The 24,649-nt window shown below is 32.6% G+C and overlaps 1 protein-coding gene across 1 annotated transcript in view; it reads left to right on the top strand.

Moving 5' to 3' along the window:
- The window catches only part of LOC143082335 (uncharacterized), a 48,507-nt gene extending 29,661 nt beyond the window's left edge, over nucleotides 1–18,846 (top strand). The window contains exons 8-12 of the mRNA XM_076257977.1: nucleotides 118–465; nucleotides 945–1,267; nucleotides 6,700–6,816; nucleotides 13,235–13,546; nucleotides 18,471–18,846. Coding sequence (XP_076114092.1) covers nucleotides 118–465; nucleotides 945–1,096 — 500 coding nt within the window. The 3' untranslated portion in view covers nucleotides 1,097–1,267; nucleotides 6,700–6,816; nucleotides 13,235–13,546; nucleotides 18,471–18,846. The remainder of the gene's footprint in view (nucleotides 1–117; nucleotides 466–944; nucleotides 1,268–6,699; nucleotides 6,817–13,234; nucleotides 13,547–18,470) is intronic.
- Nucleotides 18,847–24,649: the final 5,803 nt, after the last annotated feature.

Below are 24,649 nucleotides of genomic sequence, written 5' to 3'. Positions count from 1 at the left end.
TATTGCCGACAAAAATGTTTATTCGACGCAGACATCTTTTAACATTTTTGACTTATCCAATTAGCCAATTAGAAATGTGCTTGTAATCTTAGTATTTATAACCTGTGTAATTAACAGAAAGTAGATCAAGACATATGACGCAATGGAATGTCCCAAGGAAAAAGCAATCATATTCGATCTTGCTAATGTTGTTGGACGCTGGAGGATCAACCAGTATGCTGACAACGTTCAACGAACTACCCATTCATATTGCATTGAAAAGTGAATCAATATCAGAAGCTCATTTTATAGATGTCAATTTGCTTCTTAAAAGATGCAAGACAATAGAAACTTCACATATAAATTCATTGTTGCAAATGGCGACAAGATTTTATCCTTTTGAAATCATTGACAAAATCATCACACTTGGAGCAGACGTGAATATTAAAAATGGCAATGGGGACACAGCCCTCCATTCTTATATGGGTATGTCCATAGATATAGTTTTTTTTTTATTGAATATGATATTGAACGTTTTTTTTTTATACATGCTATATGAACAGACTGACATTTATCATGGTACCGATTGGTTTTGAGTGGACATGTGTCATTGATTGGTGTCTGCAAATGCGAAACAGGATATTGTTCACTAAACCTCCACCCTGTCGTATATCAGTAATAAATTTCAAATTAGATTTCATACAACAATACATATACAGACTAACTCCCTGTCCCCGAAATAAATGATAAAAGGAAAGTTTGAGTCCATGTAAAGTTTTAACTAGCAAATTGATAATTATCACTAAATATGTATACCAGACACAATGTTTGAATTAGTTTTCAAAAACTCGTTTCCGTAAAAAAAACCATAGTTTAGATATACACATCTTGTCAATGTCTTGTCACAAGAATCTTTGCAAAGGTTTAAGAATATGCTGTTAATGCATTTGTTTTGTATATTCTAGGTTGTCTTGATTTCGATCTAGAAGTAGTGTCCACAATGTTACAGCATGGTGCAATGGTCAACGTACTAAACGATTCGATGGAAACACCATTAATGCGTTACATAATGAGAGGTCCAATAGATGTTCTGAGAGAACATGTTGTTTTTTTATGATTGAAAATGGTGCTGATGTCAATATTTGCGGAGACAGGAGGAATTCTGTTTTAATGTTGGCAATAACAAACGACATTCCAGAAATAGTTGAAACATTAATCAAGGCAAAGGCAAATGTTAATCACATAGGAGAGAACGGAAATACAGCTTTACATTTAGTATTGGCGAAAGGTAGTTTACAGTTGAATATGGATAGCTTTATATTTGTCAATTAGATTTTTTATAGGCACAATTGGAGATAGTGGGAATTTTTATTTCCAATAAACTAGTACTCAATTTTATTTCGGAGCCATCTGAGGACTACCCCCGGGTACCGTATTTTCTCGCTGTGTTGAAGACTCATTGGTGGCTTTCGGCTGTTGCCTGCTCTTTGGTCGAGTTGTTGTCTTTTTTGACATATTCCACATTTCCATTCTCAGTTTTACATAAAGCAGAAGGAAGCAATACATGACCATGTCAAAGCGGAAAAAACGGGCCTAAAGGGATACTTCGCAACAAAATGAAAAAATTATATTATGTTCATTAAGTTTTAAAAAACCACAATGTCATATCTGTTACCGTTTTATTCTGCTAGATATAGTTTATATATCATTATATAAAGAACTCACATTAACCATTTTTGCTTTGCATCACGGTGCGTAGCTGTAAGTTTCAGTCGATATACACGTCATCTTGAAATAATTACTTATCACATATATAGATTCTGATTGGTTGCTATTTGATGAAGCGGAAATAAAACAACAGCTATTGGCTTAAATGAAATATCTTTTAATAGTACGAGTTTATTTGCTTATTTGCAGTATGCACGATTTTTGGCACTAAACAATGTTCCTATACAATGTTAACAAAGATGAATTATATGTATTTTATCACTTCTGCCAATATATGCACACCTCCATAGAGGCACATCCCAAGAGCCGTGTCTATTTGTAAATAGTTCAAATTTTAACAATTAAAGTGATTTCTTTTGTTAATGCATGGATGTATAACGAACACTCTTCAAGTAGAACAACATAATTTTCACTGAAACTAAATACCTGCATACCAATTAGTTAACTTAACTTTTTTTTATAAGTTTACTATTATTACGTTAACGCGTTAGAAATGGAAATTTCAAATGTCTAACCGATTAATCGCGCGTTTACTGTGTTTCCGTTTAGTCAGTAATAAACGTTCGATTACTTCACATTTTACAAGTTTATTTTTGCGTGCACCTAAAGGTAAACGAATGTTTGTTTCAGATTGCACAAGATTTAACAGTGAGTCAAAGATATTGATTTGATAATTGGTATATAATTTTATCAATTGTTATATATCAAAGTTCGATATTTGTTCTTGTCTGATGACTGTGTGCAGAATTATTGTCATTGGACTTATATATATTTATTCATGAGGCTGACGTTATACACAAACTCCCAAGGATGTATTAAATTAAGCTAGCTTTAACTTTAAACTTTAAAGATAATGTATTCCTAGTAAATAATGTAAATGGTTGTGAATATGTTCCTCGCATCTCTCCCATCGAACTTGACATAAAGGATACCACAGATCTATAGTTTAGTCTGCCTCATATCTGGACTGTTTTTTAGAAATGTCAATAAAGGTCGGTTGAGGACAAATTTTTCCGACTAAATAAATGATTTCAACTTTACAATTGTAAAGCGTCCATTTCTATGAACCGACAGTCCATAAGCGCCTTAAAATTGATTATCCGTAGAAAAGATATTCTCATATTCCTATCACAATTTCCTTGATAACGCTGCTTGCTGCTTCCACAGAAACTAGTGGACAAAGGGTTCCGATTGGTTAAGTTGGAATCATCTCCAAAATTGTTGTACAGACACAATCACTAGTTGTATCCTCCTTATGGAATATCTGTGTCACATATTACCTTTGTTATTATCCCATTTTGTTAACCAAAATACCATTCTCTTTACATCATTTTTGTAAAATTTGTTATTCACAACCGTTTGAACGCTTGCACTTGTGATGTTATTTTATAAATCTTCAAATTGTTCATGGCAAATATACGTGCAGTACAACAGCAGATGCATGCTAAATACATATGTTATGTTTTACGATATATGTAATATCTGTTTTAGTCAGACAGTAATTATTGTTCTATGTTGTGTTTTCTGTACTGTTGTCTTTTTATTTGTCTGTTTATTGGTCTTTTTCTTGTTTTGCCATGTCGTTGTCTGTTTATTACTAACATATAAGTTTGAAAATTTCGGAAGTATCTTTCGCCTCTCTTTTAATGATAAAGTTCTTTAAATGTTGACTGATGTACCCTAATTTTTTAGATTTTTTCCTATTGTACATGTTCACACATCGTTGTCAATTTAATGGAATATTGACTGTCTAACAAGTGATATGTTTAGCTCACTATAACATGTATAAAACCAGGTTAAAAACACCTGTTTCAAAATGATTTTACCATTTGATATGGGACTTTACGTTTCGAAATTTTCCTCGGAGATCGTTTTTGCATTGTGATGTAACTTTTTTTTAAGACACCGCTTTATCGCAGATGCGTTCCTCTGCTACGTTAATGTGATACAATGAGTTGTTTTGTCTTGTTTTTGATGCGATTCGTTTTTCACTATCACGAATTTCTGTTATCAACAGGTTAACCAAAGGTCGTTTACTTACTATTTGGATGCATAAGTTTTAATTCAACATATAGAAAGAAGGCTTCATGTTTTATGTCTTGCATGTTAAACAGTCTATGGAAGAAGCGATTCGATAAAAACTTTTCTTATATCAGCGAGCGATATTGTCTTATATCAACGAGTTGCATTGTGGGAAATTTCAGACGAATGTTAGCATTTGTACGAAGAAAGGCAGATTGTTCGGTATAAAGAAATGACTCTTTTCTTAAAACAGAGTGACATTTAACACGACATACGTCTGGTGTATAATTTCCATGAATTATTTTATGTCATAACAAGCAAGGTGTATTTAAACGAGGACATTGAATTGTTTGATAAATGAAACATAAATGCACGATTATTCATTTGTAGATATTCACATTCTATAAGTATCATGTATCAAATTCAGTGGAATGCAATTGAGAAGAATTCAATTGTTTGCTAAGCCAAAATCACCTATAAGTCAAAGATACTGCTATATTTTATTATATCATTGCGATATTTGTCTTATATCATAGCGATGATTTTTTAATATCAAAAATTTATGAATGCTATACTTTTCTAATATAACTGCTATAGTTTTCTAATATAAAATAAATAGGATGACACGTCACAATGCATGTCAAGAAAACTGCAAACATAATTCACACTTAGATCATGACCGGTTTAGTATTTTAGGATCAATATCACTAAAATTTCGTTACTGTAACAAAATTAACGCTTACGTGAACTTATCATTTTGAAAATGTTGCTTGACCCTATTGATAGTTGAAAGTGTTAACAACCTGTTCAGTCTATTGTTTTCAATCACATGGTTTAACCGACTAATTCCATTTGAAGTGATGATACAATGGCGGAATTTAAATGCGGTTGCAAATAGTCTACCGACCTATTAGATTCTAATATACTGGTCACACTGCTATAGCCTATCCACCTTGGTAATATCGAAATAGACAAAAAATATCATTACATTTATTCATTTTATATTAGAAACATTCATTCAAACAATCGAATCCAATACAGCTCCAAATTACAATGAATATTCAAATGGTAAAATAAATAATCCAAACAAATTAAAATGTACAAATGCTGATGTCCCGAACATTAAAGATACCAACTGAGTAGCCTCAGACTATAAATTGGACAACTTCAGATACAACGAAAATCAAAAATCTTGTCAAACAGAAAATGTACTTATTATTAACATAGAAAAAAAAATATTGAGAAGGAAAACAGTTCTTTTTGGATATCAAAGACTTTTCCCGTTGGTAAATCGATATCTCTATGAACATAATCAGCTCGCCGCGTGGACGTGCTTTTACATCGCGATGTCCCTGAGGGCATTCCGATGTATTGTTGCCACAGAGATTTGACTTTCGTTTTTGACTAGTAACCGATCGTATAAATACACGAACATTTCTTAGTGCAAAATAACAATCCGTATCGCTTGTTATAAATTCATTTCTTCAATAAGTACTAAAAAAATGTTTAGAACACAAATAAATAAGATGTAAATGTCTTTTGACGTTAGAAATGTGTATACATCTTTTCTATATTTATAAATTTAGATCGTTCAGTTGGAGGACTGGAAAGCATTTATTTATATGGGGAAATTTTAAAGATTTATAGATATAAGAAGATGGTGCATGAGTTCGAATGAGACAACTTTCCATCAAAGTAATAATTTGTTTAAAGTAAATCATTATAGATCAAAGTAGGGCCTTGCACACGGAACCTTGGTTCACATCGAACACCACGCTATATAGGAAGTAAATTATTACTAGTGTAAAACCATTCAAACAGGAAAACCAACGGTCTAATTTGTATACAAAAAAGGAGATTCAAAAGTACAGGTCAGATTTTGTAGAATCAATCTGAACGAGGACAGTATGATTCATCTTTGTCACAAGTTAGTTTCATTTTTATCAATAAAGAAAGTCTTCCATACGTACGATGCGGGCATATCGGATATATATTATTTCAGTGCGTTCATTATAAAATTTGCTCAATGTTATATATGTAAACAATCATTTTGATACTTAGCTATTTGATTACGACATTGTTTATTAAACCCTTATTTGATTAGTTTTGCTTCCAAAACCAATTGAGAAATTTGTAAGATGTTACCAAAAACAATTTAAATTGAAGCAATGGTCTTTAAACTGCTTATTTACATTCAATACTACTAAGAAGTAAAATCACAAAAAAACCTGAACTCCGGGGAAAATCCAAAACAGAAAGTCCTTTATCAAATGGTTAAATCAAATGATAAAACACACCAAACGAATGGATAACAACTGTCATATTTCTGACTCGGTACTGGCATTTTCAAATTTTGAAAATGGTCGATTGAACCTGGTTTTATAGTACTTAACCCCTCACGTGTATGACAGTCTCATTAAATTCTGTCATATTTACAACGATGCGTGAACAAAACAGACATAATAGGTAAAATTGTCCAAATATGGGTACAGCAGTCTAATATTAATACTAATTAGTACTAATATTGATATAACAAAAACACCGCTATGATATTTTAAAAGTATCGCATTGATATAAGAACTAATAGCATTTGTTTATTTATGTATATAAGAAAAGCACAGCACTTCAAATTTTACACGGACATAAACTTTAGCTTATAACTAACTTCTGAATATATATTTAGACTCAATTGTTGTTTATATTTGAACAATAAGTTTTAAAGTTAGTATTTTCTTAATTTTTCGTTGCCGAAAACAACATTTTGCGCATGGAATGTCTGCATATTTACAATTGATATTAGACAATATCGCTATGTGATATAGGAAAAGTTTTTATCGATACGCTTCTTTCATAGACTGTTTAATTCCTGATTCAATTGGTGTACATTTGACTCATGTTATTCTTTGTATTGACTGAAGCTATGTATTTTTTCAACCCAATATTATGTTATTCGTTTCTTTGCCATATTAGGAAAATGGGACCAATGTGACACTATGGAAACATCTAGTGGAGGGTCGCATTATAGTTCCATGTATCCAACAGCAAGAAAATCGCCGTTCATCATTGATGCAAGAAGCAAATATAAAGGTATGGAGCCTTAGGTTTAATCAAAAGCAAAAGATATCTTCAATGTCATTTATACATACAAGCACGTGTGATTAAAAATTGACACGATTTTAGTAGAAAAAACAATTGCAGTGTGCACTTTTGATATCGGCGTATACAGTAAACGCATGTTTACTGCGAAAGCTTTAATCAATGGTTATTGCTTGAAGAAATGCCAAATTAACTACTGTAACAATATCATAAAATACTCGCATACAGCTGTTTGGTTGCTTACTTTTATAAAATCTTGTATACAGGAAAAGAAGTTTGCTTGTCTATTTTCACAGTATTTATTTACCATGTTTAATGTATCAAAGTAATGAAAATGTGATTGCGTGTTATAAGCAAAAATATATAAGATAGTAGTGCTCTTACTATTGTCCATTGGTGTCCAGAATATAACACATCCACACTAAAAGTTGTATCTGATTGGCAATTACACTGATTATGTTTGCTACAGGTAAAACGGTACTATTAATTCTGCCATAGGCGACAATACTGACTATTTTCAACTTTTATAATAAACCTGGATATAACAGTTATGTGTGGTGTGAATACTTTATTATTCTGTTTTAAAAATTAAAGCCAAATAGTATCATCACCAACTTCGAACGGAGCTTGTTTAATGTTATCAATGCCCACCGTCATTTTACACCAAATTTATGAAAAAATTTCAATACATGTAGGTTTCAAAATTGTTATTGTAAATATTCACACTGCAGTTATTCACAGATAAATGAAAATAAATATTGTACCCTTACATTCAATCACAGAGCTCCTAAGCTGACTTCCTTTGCCTGCATTGGGTACACAAAAAGCCGACCTAATACTGGGAAAATTTAATAGTACCGTTTTCCCTTCAGATTTTTAACTAATGTAAGAACTATGAGTCGCGATCGAAAGCTTTTCATATTATCAGTATACTGATATGTATCAACTTTTTGTACATTATATACAGTTATTTTTGTCATTAGATTTAACTTCCTTAATTTATAAAAAAAAAAGAAGATGTGGTATGATTGCCAATGAGACAACTGTCCACAAGAGACCAAAATGACAAAGACATTAACAACTATAGGTCACCGTGTTTTTTCCGTATTATTCATTGTTTTGATTTATGAGGTATATTATTTCGATGTTGACAATGGAGTAAACATCAACCGAAACAAAATTCCATTGTCGGTATTTCTCGGTGTCTTCAGTATCTTTTGAATTGCGCATTTTTTTTTTTAAATTATGATTGGGCCAAGGAATTTCATTACAGCGAAATCGTTTTTTTTTTGCAAAAGGCGTTGTAGATACATCGAGCAATTGTATTTATAAATATTTAAACGTCACATTGTGGTTAATCTCAGACGAATTTTTACATTTTTATGAAGAATGAAAGATTCCTCGGTACTGACAGACTATTCTGCTAAAAGCAGGGCAACATTTAACACGACAAACGTCTACCTGTATAACTTTCATAAATTGTGAAATATATCAGCAAATAAGTTGAAGTAAACGATACAATCGATATGTTAAAGGGATAGTAGCTACGATTTTGACAAAATTATGAACAAGTTTTAAAGCTGCTAAAATCAAAGATATTTACTAAATATAAGCAATAAGGTCGCTAAAATATTTTAATAAACTACAGAAGTGTTAATAATTGATAATTCATATCGTGTTGTGTGCCTATTCACCTCATTAATTATGCATCGGGTTTACTTCCCGAACTTTGTCGACATAGCGAGTGAGCTAACCAAGATATATATAGATACGAACACGTGCTTTTTGTTTTCTTACATATTTGATAATAATTACTCTTTATTAAACGTACATATTTGACGCCATTTATCAAATTATGTAAATAAAAAATATTAGAAATACCTGCATATTATTCCAACCCAAGATTCTCCAACAATGGCGATATTATACACTTGTTATTACATTTGTATGACCAAACCATGCCGATAATGTATACACGTGTGTGTGTTAAATCGGGGCCTCCATGAAGGATACACTTGACGAATAATACTAAAGTTTAGGAAGTTGATTTGTAATTTCTTCTAAGGTGGGAGATTACTGCCCGTAAATTTATAAACATATTTTTGACAATTATGAACATGTGGATTTTTTTTCATGTGATCTGGAAAATTTAAGAAATGTAAACATTACGCAAACCGTCGGCTACTTCTGTTTGACTTTGCCTGCGTCGCAGGTGTTTTGAGTGATTTTATTGACCGATCTCATCGACGCTTTTTATTTTTAATTTACAATAACTTGTCTGCACCTCTTTTTTTTTTTGTTTCTTTTCTCGCTGAAACTGTAAATTCGCGTACCATTTCCGAAATAACGTTCCCCTGTTCGACCATTTTCCCTTCGAGGCACAATGTGCGATTGCGCATTGGGAACTGAAGAGTAAAGGTCATATGAATAAGGGTTGGGCTTAACATCGAATTATTATCTATAGATAATAAATAAATGTAGGTGTTAAACGTTAAAAAGCTTCTAAATGCTTAATGGAACGTAACCAGTAATTGTTTTAATCTTAATTATTTTACTTTTTGTACAAAATCCGGCATATAGATTAAAAAAGTAATTTTAATGAAAATCGTAGCTACTATCCGTTTAAGTAAAAGAAAAATAAATGCACGATTCATCAATTGTAATTGTACACATGCAATTGATATCATGTAACAAAATTAATGGAATGCTATTTCGATGAATTCAATTTTCAAAAAATAAAAATCACCTATAATAATTCAATGATATTGCTAAATTTTATAATGTGAATGCCATCTTTTCTAATAAAATTTTAAATAACTGCTGTAGTTTTCTCATATGAAATAAGAACGACAACAAGTCACAATGTATGTCAAGAAACCCTGTAACATTATTCACAATTAAAGTCCATGACAGGTTTAAATTAAATGTTATTGGTAAATTATCAATTAAATTATGTACAAAAGTAAGGCTTAAATCTACCTATCATATCGAAAAAATGTTGTTTTACCCATTTAGTTGACATTGTTAACAATGGAAAAAGAGGGACGAAAGATACCAGAGGGACAGGCAAACTCATAGATGAAAACAAATTCAGACAATCAATTCAAGCCAACACGATTACTAATTACACCTGGAAACGAGTATGCAAATAGAAAACATAATTCCTAACAAGGAAAAATGTGCAACTACTGTTACCGAACTTTGAAGATACAATATCTTTTATCCTAATAAAAAACTTAAACAGGTATTGAGAATCAAATTAAGCAAACTCAGACTATCAGACTATAACAATTCAGATACTACGAATAAAAATAAAATTGAGAATTGAAGTGGAGATATGTTAGAGACACAACAACCCGACAAAACGGGTCTTTAACACAGCAAGAAAATCCCACACCCGAAGGCGGGCGTTAGGTGGCCCCTTAACGAAATGTGTAATAGTTCAGCGAAAATGGACATCACACTAAACTCCTAATCATTTAAATGAACTAAAATTAAAAAAAAGTATAACAGACTTACAAAGACCAGAGGCTTCTTTCTGACCCGGGACAGGTCAATAATATGGCAGGGTAAAACAGGTTAAGTGAGGTATCAACCCTCCCCTATACCTCTAGTCAATGTGAAATAAACACACACACAGCAATACGCCCAGTAAATCTAAGTTCAAAGGAATTGTCCGCGTCTAATGCCAGAATAGGTAACAAAATAAACTAAGCAAATTGTAAATGATACATGAAATAACAAAGGACTACTAGCATTTACTGACATGCCAGCTCCAGACCTCAGTTAAACTTATTCAAGATTATGCCTTCATGATATAAAAATCAAGTACAATCCTCCCGTAAGCGGTTTAGTATTGTACCATTATAAAATACATGTGAAGAACAGAACCCGTATCATGCCAACAACTGGTTTTCAGAATGAATATGTTTTCCGATGCAGAAACGCTATGAGTGAATCAATATTTATACCAACATATGCCGTCTTCAATAGACAAATTTCGAGGTCTATGTATTTTCGTCAAAAACTTTTGTTTTAGTGAACGTCATTAGAGCGTTTATGGGGCATCGTCACTTCTGTTCCAATGTTAAGCGAATGGTTGGAAAACTATTATGCTATATTGCATGAATTATTCGCCAAACTGAATTCTCATAATTGACAATCAGCACTGCATCGGAATGGCCCGAGTCACCTTGATAACACAACAATTAAAATTTTACACGATCATAAACTTTTGCTTAAATTTTAAGAATTATTGAACACAATGTTTTAAAGTAGTTTTTTTCTCACCAAAACGTATTTGTCATTGCCGAAAACCACCTTTTCCGCATGAAGTGTCTGCATATTTACAATATTTCACATACAACAATATTGCTATTTCATAAAAGAAACATCTTTTACCAATTCGCTTTTTTCATAGACTGGTGGTGGTAGATTTATGCACGATTAAAACATATTTATAGTACATATAACCAATTTTATTTGCTAATTAAGAAGCGGAATAAAATAATTTAAGACAGCAGGGAAGATTAACTTTGTAGTTTTATAGCTTTAACTGATAAAAAGAATGAGAACTTTATATTGTAAATTTTACGATGTCTCTGATGTGACCTTGGGGTCAGATTTGTATAACATTGCTATTTGATTTATTGTCTAAATTGTATATCACTTTTTCACGTGTAGAAAACCATGTGAGTGGATTCCTTACTTCTTATTGGTCAATGATCTTGCGGGGTCAACACAAGTTTACGTGCCATGTGTGCACTTCCTTTTATCATTAACTTTCGCCTTGATAACTTGTGATTCTAAAACATTGCGTGAAATTTAAATTTCCAAGCTTAGTTATTCCACCAATGCCTTGTTCTTCATCAACCGTAATGAACACTGTTGTACATCCAGTTAACACCAGCTTGCTTCAAGACAACACTTCGACGCCTCCCTCGGGTGGGGGATCCACTCTTAATGTAAGAGTGTATTTGTGGCAGATTTTTCTCCCCACCTTTGCTATTATTTGTCATTTATTCAATTGATTTGATTTTAGTTGATGTAATTTCGTATTAATTATGTATTATAACTGCATATTAATTATGAACTTTTATGTCAAATGTTTTATTTGCAAACTGTATTTTTTTGCATTTTATGATTTTGAATAAATGACCTTTTTTCGTCAATCTTGTTTTTATAGATATAGCAAAACAAGCTCAAACTCTGGCTGACATGTTTATATGTCAATAAGTTTATGGTATCTGTCTGTCTGTCTTAAAACCAATTTTATTTGCTAATTAAGAAGCGGAATAAAATAATTTAAGACAGCAGGGAAGATTAACTTTGTAGTTTTATAGCTTTAACTGATAAAAAGAATGAGAACTTTATATTGTAAATTTTACGATGTCTCTGATGTGACCTTGGGGTCAGATTTGTATAACATTGCTATTTGATTTATTGTCTAAATTGTATATCACTTTTTCACGTGTAGAAAACCATGTGAGTGGATTCCTTACTTCTGATTGGTCAATGATCTTGCGGGATCAACACAAGTTTACGTGCCATGTGTGCACTTCCTTTTATCATTAACTTTCGCCTTGATAACTTGTGATTTTAAAACATTGCGTGAAATTTAAATTTCCCACCCGCAAACCTCCCTTTATTTATCTTTACAAGTAGTTTTGTTAATAGATTTGTTTTTTAGTTGGGCAGATGTTTCTCCCCACCTTTGCTATTATTTGTCATTTATTCAATTGATATGATTGTAGTTGATGTAATTTCGTATTAATTATGTATTATAATTGCATATTAATTATGAACTTTTATGTCAAATGTTTTATTTGCAAATTGTATTTTTTTGCATTTTATGATTTTGAATAAATGACCTTTTTTCGTCAATCTTGTTCTTATAGATATAGCAAAACAAGCTCAAACTCTGGCTGACATGTTTATATGTCAATAAGTTTATGGTATCTGTCTTGTCTGTCTTAAAATAAGTGTTAGTAAATGATGTATTTTTTTCAATTTCATATGTTATTTGATGTCTTATTTGCATTTATTTTTTTATTATTTTCAGCGTACATGTTATTAAATATGTCATGAATTTTAACTTATTTTGAAAGTAAATTATTTGATGAATAATGTATCAAACATGCAATGCAAATCAGCTTTTAGGCGTGTTCGGTACATGTAGCAAGTGCGTTTACTTAAAATAGGAAACGCATAATTTTGTTTATGGGTAAACTGAAGCTCGCCTTTTGGCTGTATTGAAGACCCATTTGTGGTTTATGCTGTTTTCTGCTTTTTTGTCGGTTTGTATCTCATTGACATATTCCCCATTTCCTTTGCCAATGTTTTCATTTTTTATTTAAAGATTGAGCTGTTTGTATTTGAGTCAATGATTATTTTATATTGTTTCTTGTAGGTCTTAAAACTGTAAAACTACTTTTGAATGACGGAGCGGATTTAAATGTTGTCAATGATTACAAAGAGACACCGTTGTATATCATGATAAAGTGTCACGATAGGTCATCGGTACATATGCTCCTTCCAATCATGTTGAAAGGAGCAAATCCAAATTTGGGCGAAGCAGTGCCACTGGTCAACGCTGCCAAAAGGAATTTTGATGCCGTTGTTAAATCACTTTTGGATCAAGGGGCAGAAATTGATAAGAAAAATCAACATGGAGATTCTGCACTAATGGCCACCTTAAAAACTCCTAATTGTTACAAGCAAGGTGAGTTACATTCAATGGTCTGTGTTTGTAGTTTTTAGTCTTTCTCAGAAGTTATATAATACACAAACACGTATGATGTGATCGGTTTATTAGAAAAAAACACTGGTTAACACCTTTTGGCTAGGGAATAGTGGCATATTATTCTCTTCTTGATTCGACATATGTTATACATTTATTGATCCTCATTTAAAACATTAAATGATGATCTTTTATGTCTGACCTTGCACAATAGAGGAAATAACTTTACCTCTATAGATGTATATTTTACATACATTAAAACAAATTCATAAAAAAATATATAGCATATTTGTATAATTTGTTTTTTACAAATTGTGCAATCAAATACATACAAATATAACGACTATCTAACGGTCGTGATCATTTATCCAACAATCATACTCATTCATGCAACAGTTTAAAAAAGGAAGATGCAGATACTTTAGTCTGGGAGAAGATGATTCATTTATGAGTTCTAATATGCTTTCAACTTGTTTTTAGTAACTGCAATTAGTCCTTTTTAACCGGATTTTTGTGACAAAAATGTCGGTTATTAATTTGGGGATGTACGGCGGGCGGGCGGGCGGCAATCAAATGTTGTCCGTGCATTAACTCATGAACCGTTCAACCAAAGCTTTTAAAATTTTAATATGTTGTTACTGACAACTAAATGAAGGTCAAGTTCAATAATGGCGATTTTGATTTTTACCGTTCAGGAATTATGGTTCTTGAAAGATTGAAAAATGGAGTTTCCAGTCGTGTCCGTGCATATACGCATGAACTCTTCTACCTAAGCTTCCCAAATTTTAATATGTTGTTACTGATGACAAAATGGAGGTCAAGTTTAATAATGGCGATTTTGACTTTTACCGTTCAGGAGTTATGGTTCTTGAAAGATTGAAAAATGGAGTTTCCAGTCGTGTCCGTGCATTTACGCATGAACTGTTCTACCTAAGTTTTCAAAATTTTAATATGTTGTTATTGATGACAAAATGGAGGTCAAGTTCAATAATGACGATTTTGACTTTTACCGTTCAGGAGTTATGGTTCTTGAAAGATTGAAAAATGGTGTATCCAGTCGTGTCTGTGCATTTACGCATGAACTGTTTTACCAAAGCTTCCCAAACTTTAATATGTTGTTACTGATGACAAAATAGAGGTCAAGTTCAATAATGACGATTTTGACTTTTACCGTTCAGGAGTTATGGTTCTTGAAAGATTGTGAAATGGCGTTTCCATTCACGTTGTTGCATTTACTCATGAACCATTCAATCTTATATTATAAGCTTTTCAAATTTTAAGATGTTGATACTGATGACAAAATGGAGGTCAAATTCGATATTGACGATTTTCATTTCACCATTCATCAGTAATGGTTCTTGTGATATTGCCAGGACACAAATAAATATTAATAAATCCGGTTTGCTGTCGTTGTGACAGCCTCTTGTTATGTGTTTTGTTACTATTGGTTTTATACTAATTGTTGTGTGATTCGTACCTGTATTTTGAGTTAAGCTAGTTGCTACTGACTTAACGTTTGTTATTTTGTTGCCAATGTTCCAGGTAAGGGAAGGCTTGAGCCCGCAAACACATGTTTTGTAAACGTAATAAATGTTTTATTGGTAAAGTCCGGGATTTTGTTACTCAAAATTACTTAAACACCTTTACTAAATTCTTCCATGGATACATTGATGTACATAAATCAAGCCATTAGTTTTTGCGTTGCATTGTTTTATATTGGTTATTTCGGGTTTGTTTATAGCTGACTATGTGATATGGGTTTTGTTCATTGTTAAAGGCCGTATGCAGATCTATAGTTGTTCACATCATTTGTCATTGTGTCTCATTTTTAAGGTTGTTTCATTGGCAATTATGACATATCTTATTTTATATTAACCACGCCACAATTATTATGTTTCTTGTTTCGTCTGTCATATAATTTTCGTGTATTATTTTGTTATAATTTAGGCCAGCTTTTTCTAATTGTTTAACATTTCAACGTGAACATGTTCGGGCTTTTTATATCCGACTATAAGGTATTTTGTTTAGTTCTAAGCTGTACGGTTGTCTATAAATGCCTATATTCTCGTCTTTTAAATTTTGGTGAAGATTTGTTTTATTTGCATTTATACTACATCTCCTCATTTATTATAGGATAAAACAAATCTTTTCTAGATGTTATTTTTGGGTAAACCGGGGCGGTTAAATCACAAACTGAAAAAAAGTCAAAGACTTGTATGTCAAGTTTGTGAGTAAGAGACCCAGTTTACAAATCAATAACCTCAAGAAAAATGAGTTTAATCCTTATAATTCTTCTTAATTTACATTATTTGTTTGATGGCTACCATATTTACCATCAAAAGCACAATGGCATGTCGTAACTAAGGAGTACGCCGCCATCTTGACCTTCTTAAAACCACGAATGTCCGAAAAATGCAACAGAATCTAAAATTAAATAGCATCTACCTCAAAAATTTCATTTTACTTAGATATCATCCGAATTTGAAGCGTACAAGTAACGAAATACTCTTCCGTCTGACAGTTTTCAATCGTATGACGTCGTGTTTTGCCATGACGTAAATTCGTCAAATCAGTTGTGAAATTTCCCGGAATTATATACGAATCTAAATGTTATACATTTTCAAAACTTATTATTATTTCTTTTCTGTTATATATGCATTAAAAAAGAAACAAGTCTACTGTTTTGATTTTTGTTTTTCAATCTCAATTTGATGAAAATCCCGAGATCCATTTATGTATGTGTCTTGCACATGAATACATTACTGAAGTGTATGATAGTAGTTTCGGAAACTATAAAATTGAGAATGGAAATGGGGAATGTTTCAAAGAGACAACAACCCGACCATAGAAAAAAACAACAGCAAAAGGTCACCAACAGGTCTTCAATGTAGCGAGAAATTCCCGCACCCGGAGGCGTCCTCCAGCTGGCCCCTAAACAAATATATACTAGTGTAGTGATCATGAACGCCATACTAATTTCCAAACTGTACACAAGAAACTAAAATTAAAATAATACAAGACTAACAAAGACCAGAGGCTCCTGACTTGGGTAGGCGCAAAATTGCGGCGGGGGTAATCATGTTTATGAGATCTCAACCCTCCCCCTATACCTCTAGCCAATGTAGTAAAGTAAACGCAAACAATATGCACATTTAAAATTCAGTTCAAAGAAGTCCGAGTCTGATGTCAGAAGATGTAACAAAAGAAAATAAACAAAATGACAATAATATATAAATAACAACAGACTACTAGCAGTTAACTGACATGCCAGCTCCAGACTTCAATTAAACTGATTGAAAGATTATGATTTAATCATATGAATATCAGGCACAATCCTTCCCGTTAGGGGTTTAGTATCATACCATCATAACATATATGAGAATAACATAACCCGTGTCATGCCAACAACTGGTTTTTGAATAAATGTGTTTAGTTCCGATGCAAAGACCCTATAAGTGAATCAATATTAACGCCAAAATGTGCAATCTTTTATGACCTGACAACAGTATCGTAATTATTTCCCTTGTTAATAAGTCTATTTAAAGGTTTTGTTAGTTTCTGAGGTGATGATTGAAGTGTAAACAGAGTAAACCGAGGTGTAAACCGAGTGGAAACAATGTAATTGACCAATCCCGTTCAAGTATTTATAGATATGAAATCATATAAGAATTATATATATTTAACACTCTGAAATGTGTCTATCCCTAAAACGTGTCCAATTCCCTCAAACGTCATCATATGACGTCGCTAAACTGCAATACATGTCTAGTTGCAAAATGGCGCCAAAACGATAATCTGTTTTTGAGCGCCCAATTGTGTCCATTCAATTTTTTAAAAAGAAGGTCAAACGTGTTTGGTTCATATGACACCATAATATTTCTCTTTTAAAGGCACAGAAACAAATTCTGCATGAATCAAGTCGTGCATTACCCTCATACATTATAAAAACATGTAGGCATCATCTGACGATATGAGTACAATAGAGTTCACTTAGTAAACTAGAATGTTACAGTACAAAAGTAATGAATTGCAATGTTCATGCTTTTTCTAAATTCGCATCTCATATTTGCCGCGGGAAATTAAGCAATAAGCAGTCAATAGTTACGTGAGTGTTGCAAATTAAGCTTGCAATGATGCGTAATATAAATAACCATTGTTGAGGGGAATAAATGATATTAAATGCCCAAATTATTTACAGTGAAAGGCTACAAGCAAAAATGTATAACATTGTTCGTTGAGAAATACCTATATCTAAAATTAAAATTGAGAATGGAAATAGGGAATGTGTCAAAGAGACAACAACCCGACCATATTGAAATACTACATTTTGATAAATATTCCTAAAGTAATATTGAACAAGAAAAGTTCTCGCTCGGACACACACTCCATAATCTAGTAAATCTGTATTTTAAAACAATGATAATTAAATAAATAAAAAATTAATAAAACCGCTGGAAGTAAATAAGAAAATGTAATTGTTTTATTTTTTAACCTGGTGTCTGTTTATATGAGAGCAGAAGTCACTGTGCGCAGTAGTGTAGCATGTCCTGAAAATTTGTCTATACGGACTACTTCATATTCTGTTAGATTTCTAAGGGTAGCTACCTCGAGTTTTTTTGAGAATCCAACCGAACCCGAAGTATTTTATCATATTGACACGTACTACACAAAATTGCCGTAAAAGTTTTTGATTCACGGAGGTATATTAGAGTTTTGAGACGTTCTAGTGTTTTTACCTGGACACATTTGAGGGATGTCAAATCGGACACATTTGAGCGATTTGTGAATGAAGGGACACGTTTTGGCAAAAGAGGCATGGTTGGGGAAAACCGGACACGTTTGGTAGTGTTACATATATATGCAAAATTTAATGAGAAAAATATGTAATCATCCGCTTATTTTGTAGATTTTTCAAAAACAATCAAAATACTCTTAATGGCCGGGGCTTCAGCGAACCAGACAGATAGAACTGGTATGACTCCGATTGAAGCAATAATAAGATCCCAAAACTTACTTGAGACGTCGTACTATGTATCGAAGACAGATAAAGATTTGTGCAGCAAAGTCTCCCTACTTTTAGAGCATGGAGCCAATCCAAACATAAAGGAGTCAGATCAAGATTCGTTTTTGATATTAGCAGTAGAACGTCTTCTTCCATTAGTAGTTGCCAAGCTCCTTGAATATGGTGCAAATGTAAACCACACTGGGCAATTTAAAAGAACTGCATTACATAAAGTGTTATTAGCAGGCAAGTACAATCTCAAAGTTCTAGCAAACTGTTTCTTATGAAAGTCTGTACACTTATCGTCTTGCACTGACAAATCTTCTTTTTTTACAATATTAATACATCTCACTCGATAGTTAGCGGTAAATATTTACTGAATTCTTTTTTTAATGAAAAAAAGCAGTCTAGACTGTTAGTCACACTGTAGCCTTTGATAAAGCATTACACATACTACAATCAAATCACAAGGTAACTATTACACATATTGTAATCAGGTATTTCCTTGTTAAATCGGACTACATGTTTTATGCACAAAGTTTTATTGATAAGCCGCAGAACTCCCAATGATCAATAAATAAGCGTCTTCTATGAGTCAAAATATAGGATCGAGTGCACCCTAGTGCCAACAGGTAGGGTAAATGACTCTTGGTAAAAAATCCCGATAAAATGTAAATAACACAACTTCAAACACATTTTACCACAGCAGTGTATTTGTTAAACTCTAGGAAAACACTTTAGTGCATGAACTATGAATTTTGTGTCTAAATGAACCTACTTATGGATAATTTTTCTACGAGACCACACCAAAACAACGACAGCCATTAGTACGTGGATGAACTTTTATCTAACATTTTGAATTTGGCTTTGATGACTTTGGTGATGCAAATACGCCTCACAACTGGTCTCTAACTTACCAACTACAAACTGAAAACCAAAATATTTATATTGTACATTTATATATATTTATATATATAGTGATTGTTTCATAACTGAGTAGATGAAGGGAGGCGACTCCGACGAAACTTACTGAACAACCCCATTAAACATTAAAAAACGTCGACGCCGAAAATCTTCTAAACCATCACCGTCGTCGCAAGTTGAGGACAAGAGACAACGTACAAATAGTGAAATAAGCTCCGAGTCGGACACAGACAGCGAGTCAGAACAATCAGATTGTTATTCTAGAGGAAAAGACGAAATGAGTAATCCATCAGACTTGCTTCCTAAAGTATCTTTGACTGAAATTGATATAGTTAGGATAGCTGAAACTGTTAAGCAGCTACTGAAAGACGATATTGACAAGACCGTCGAGAGGGTTGTAAACGAAAAACAAAAACACTTAATTGACAGGATAAACGACATAGAAGAAAAAACAATGTCAACTGGAAACAACCATTAAAATAAAAACAAACCAACTAAATGAGCTGCATGTAAAAAACACTAAACTACAAGAAAACGTTGACGATCTCGAACAGCACAGTAGAAAAGGTCTTCTCCGTTTAAGTGGTGTGCCTTTTTCAAGAGGTGAAAATACTACTGAAAAGGTGATTGACATAGTAAAAAGGATAGGAGTGAACATACAAGATGATGACATTAGCGTAAGCCATCGCACAGGAAAATTCAGGGAAAATAAAACTCGCCAAATCATCGCAAGGTTCCCAAAGCATGATTTAAAAGTCGAAATTTTAAAATCGGCCAAGAAACTTAGAGAAATACCAGGTCTTCAAGATATCTGTATAAACCAAGACCTAACAAAGACGCGAGATGAAATAGCATTCAAAGCTAGAGCGTACGTGCACAACCATAGACTCAAGGCAACCTGGGTGGTTGATGGAAAGGTCATGATTATTGGGAAGGACAACAAAAAACACGCCGTCACACGTATGTATGATCTGAATGACTATGTTTTCCAATCCGATAACTTTACTGAAATAAACGAGATTGAAGACAACCAAGAAACAGAAATGCAATACGCGTCAAATGGTCATGACAGGGTCAGCGAACAACCAGCTAGTGACGTTACTGTTTAACTTTATACGAGTGCTCTTTGTTACTTATAAATGATCAACCAATTAAAATCGATGAACAAATATCACATTTACAATTTTCCTCTACAGTGAAAATTTTAGATTAATCAAGCGTACACCTGTACTCATTTGACTATTAGTACTTATGAAAATGTATACATATTGTTACTTTGATACATGTAAAAAAAAATGCTAAAAATAGTTATCTTCTATACTACATGTAATTCAAAGTGTCCTTGTATTCTACCCCTTAGGTCGAAATAAGTTGTATTCCCGTTTCCCGTTGGCTTTTTACTTACTTTTTTTTTTTGTTCTCTCCCCCCTTTTTTTCCTTTTTTTTTCTCTGGTTATGTTGTTGGGTTTTCAGTTGTTGGTGGGGTTTTTTTTTCTGTGTTTTTTTTTGTGTTTGTTTTATTTTCTTGCATTGTTTAAGCTTTTTTTTGCACCCTTTACTCAAAATACCGGAACTCCTACAATATTATTTTCTAATGAATATCAGTCACGATGAATAATTAAGAAAATTCACTTTTGCATAAGTTATATTACAAAGAAATCAAAGACGATTCTTTTTAGACTTAGCCTACAATACTCCAACTGTTTTTAGTAAATCAGGGTGATACATACATACTCACCTCTTAGCAAAGTTGAATAAGTTAAAAAGATCAAACTCACCCAAAAAGCCTTTTTTCATTGCTTATTTGTAATCAATTAAAGCACCAAAAAAAAAAAAAAAAAAAAAACATATAAAAAAGTATATGAAAAACTTATTCTCATATATTTTCTCGATAAACGATAAGTCTCTTGATGTCCAAACAGAGTTAATACTATTTATTTTCTTTAAACAATACAACTATGTTTGGCACTGTTGTGGTAAAATCCTGTTTTTCCTGTTACATGTTCCACCCCCTTTTCATTTTGTATATATTTTACTTTTTCCTACTTAATTTTTTTTATCAGTCAGCCACGTCCTACTTTTTTATATCAGCTGTTGACAGTCACTGTTACCTCCAACACACGATCCGATTATAACCATTTTTATATTATGAGCACACTAAGCCCCCACGCGTGTCCTATATTACACAAAGTATCTACTATAATAATACCGTTATGCCAAACGTTGACCTAATTACATATAGGGCACGCGTTGGGTCAAATTACTCGCGGTCTACTCGATTGCCTAAGCATCTACGCCTATTAACTATAAATCAACTTGTGTTATTACTGATCATATCAAAGTACAAATCTTTTGGTGTACATTTATATGTTCTATGTCGAATAATATGTAACATTGAAATAGCAAAGTTATTTTATGCCTACTGAATGTTAAATTGAACTATTACTCAAAACAAAAACATAAACTTGACGATTTTCAGAAAATGAACTTGAGTGTATTGTCGTCGTTGGTGATTTTACTGATCATCTTAATTATTGCCACGTGTTTATGGTTGTTTTATCTCATGTATAGAGCTGGTGATATAGAAAAAAATCCCGGTCCAATCTTTAATTCTACAAGTAGTTCAAGTAGCTGTTCAACACAATCCGACTCTTTGCTCACTGGTAGTCAGTTCCTAACCTTTACATGTTTAAATACACAAAGTTTCCTAGCGAAACGAGACTTAATTGAAGCTGAGCTTAGCGACAGAGATATTTTGTTATTTACCGAAACCTGGTTTAATAAACACTGATGACAGCAATATCAAATTGGAATCTTTTAAAAAAAACCATACAGAAATGATAGAAATCATAAAGCAGGAGGGCTATTTATGTGAAAGAAAATATTTTTAGTGAAGAAAAACCTGAATTTAAAATAAACGGATTGGAATGTGTTTGGGTCAAAATACATGTTAAAGGAACAAATATATTATTTGGGATTTTTTATAGACCGCCAGATTCAGATAACCAAACCTGGGAAAAAATAAACTATTCAATAGATCTTGCCATTAATTCGAATGCAGATAAAATTATAATTTGCGGTGATTTTAATGATGACCAACTTAATCCTAGCAAACAAAATCTTAGAGAAATTTGCAACCAAAATAGCTTATATCAAATAATTACTGATGCTACATATTTTTGCGAAAAGTCAGTGTCACTACTTGATCTTATTATGGTAAATGATCCGGAGGTAATACTTTACTCAGAAGTTGGTGAAAACATCCTCGAAAATTCTGTACGTTATCATTGCCCTATAAGTGCAGTAATAAATATCGAAAAACAATTAACAAAATCCTTTAAAAGACACATTTGGCAATACCGCTTAGGCGATTATGAATTGTTTAAAAACGAGCTCCTTAAAATTAACTGGGATTCTCTAATTGATAATCACAACATTAATACCGCGGCAGTAAATGTTACGGAAAAAATTCTCGAAGCGGCAGCAAAATCAATCCCGAATAAAATGGTTCAGGTCAGGAAAAATGATCCACCTTGGATGAATTCAAATATAAGAAAAATGATTCGGAAGCGTAAGAGATTAAATAAAAAAGCAAAATTAACAAACGATGAAATTGATTGGTCAAATTTTCGACGCATAAGAAATAAATGCATAAACTATGTTCGATCAAGTAAAAAAAAATTCTTAGAAAAGCAAATAAATAAAGTTGATAGTATTCACACAATAAGCACTAAACAATGATGGAAAACCATTAAAAATTTGATCGGACTACCAAACAAAAAATCAGCATATCCCACTTTAATTTTCAATAACCAATATATAGAAAGTGATTACGACAAAGCTACATATTTTAATGATTATTTCTGCGCTCAGTCGTCTGTTGATGATTCATATAATGTATTACCAATATTAGAAAATGATGAAATTAATAAACTAGAGGAACTGGTTATAGGTGAGCAGGATGTTGAAGATGTGCTTTTGAATCTTGATATTTCAAAAGCTACTGGGCCTGATTTAATCAGTCCAAGACTACTGAGGGCGGCAGCAACTGTCTTGAAGTATCCATTTACAAAACTTTTTAATCTATCCCTCTTAACAGGGAAGTTTCCAGATGTGTGGAAACTAGCAAATGTTATACCTGTCTATAAGAACAAAGGGGGCCCAGAATTTTTACTTAATTATAGACCTATATCTTTGCTGTCTAACATTGGTAAGACAATGGAGAGATGCATTTTTAAATACCTTTTTAACTTTATTATTACAAATTCTTTATTAACAAAATTCCAGTCTGGTTTCATCCCTGGTGATTCGACAGTAAACCGACTGCTATGTATTATTAACGATTTTGGTAAAGCATTAGATGAAGGGAAAGAGGTCAGGGTAATCTTCTGCGACATTACTCGAGCTTTCGACCGAGTTTGGCATAAAGGCTTACTATATAAGCTTAGAAAAATTGGAATTAATGGTAACTTGTTACTTTGGTTTGAAAGCTATTTAAACTCAAGAAGGCAACAGGTTGTCATTGGTGGAGAAACGTCCAATAACGAACATGTCTCAGCTGGGGTACCCCAAGGGTCTATCTTGGGTCCTATTTTATTTCTCATTTATATAAATGACATAGTTAATGACATCGAATGTGATATAAAACTTTTTGCTGATGACACCTCAATTTATATAGTGGTTGATAACGAATATGAAGCGGCAGAAAAGTTAAATAAAGATATTGAGAAAATACATAATTGGTCTAAGCAATGGCTTGTCAATTTCAATCCAAACAAAACAGAAATAATGACCATTTCAAAAAGGCATCAAAAACCCCACCACCCGCCAGTGTATATGGATACTAATATCATAAAAGAAGTTGAGTCGCATAAGCATTTAGGGGTTATTATAAATGAAGATGGAAGCTGGAATCATCATGTAAAAATGATTATTGATAAGGCTATTCCTAGATTAGCATTATTCCGGAAGTTAAAGTTTAAACTTAAAAGGAAACATTTAGAAACTATTTATTTATCTTTCATTCGCCCAGTCTTAGAATATGGGGACATTGTCTGGGATAATATACCTAATTATTTGAAAACATCTCTGGAAAACTTACAACTAGAAGCAGCAAGAATCGTTACAGGTGGTACTAAGATAACATTGAGACAGTTGCT

This window comes from Mytilus galloprovincialis, chromosome 7, assembly GCF_965363235.1.
Source record: "Mytilus galloprovincialis chromosome 7, xbMytGall1.hap1.1, whole genome shotgun sequence".
In the NCBI taxonomy this organism is placed as follows: domain Eukaryota; kingdom Metazoa; phylum Mollusca; class Bivalvia; order Mytilida; family Mytilidae; genus Mytilus; species Mytilus galloprovincialis.
Note: the sequence above shows the minus strand (reverse complement) of the source record. Positions and strands in the feature narration are given on the sequence as shown.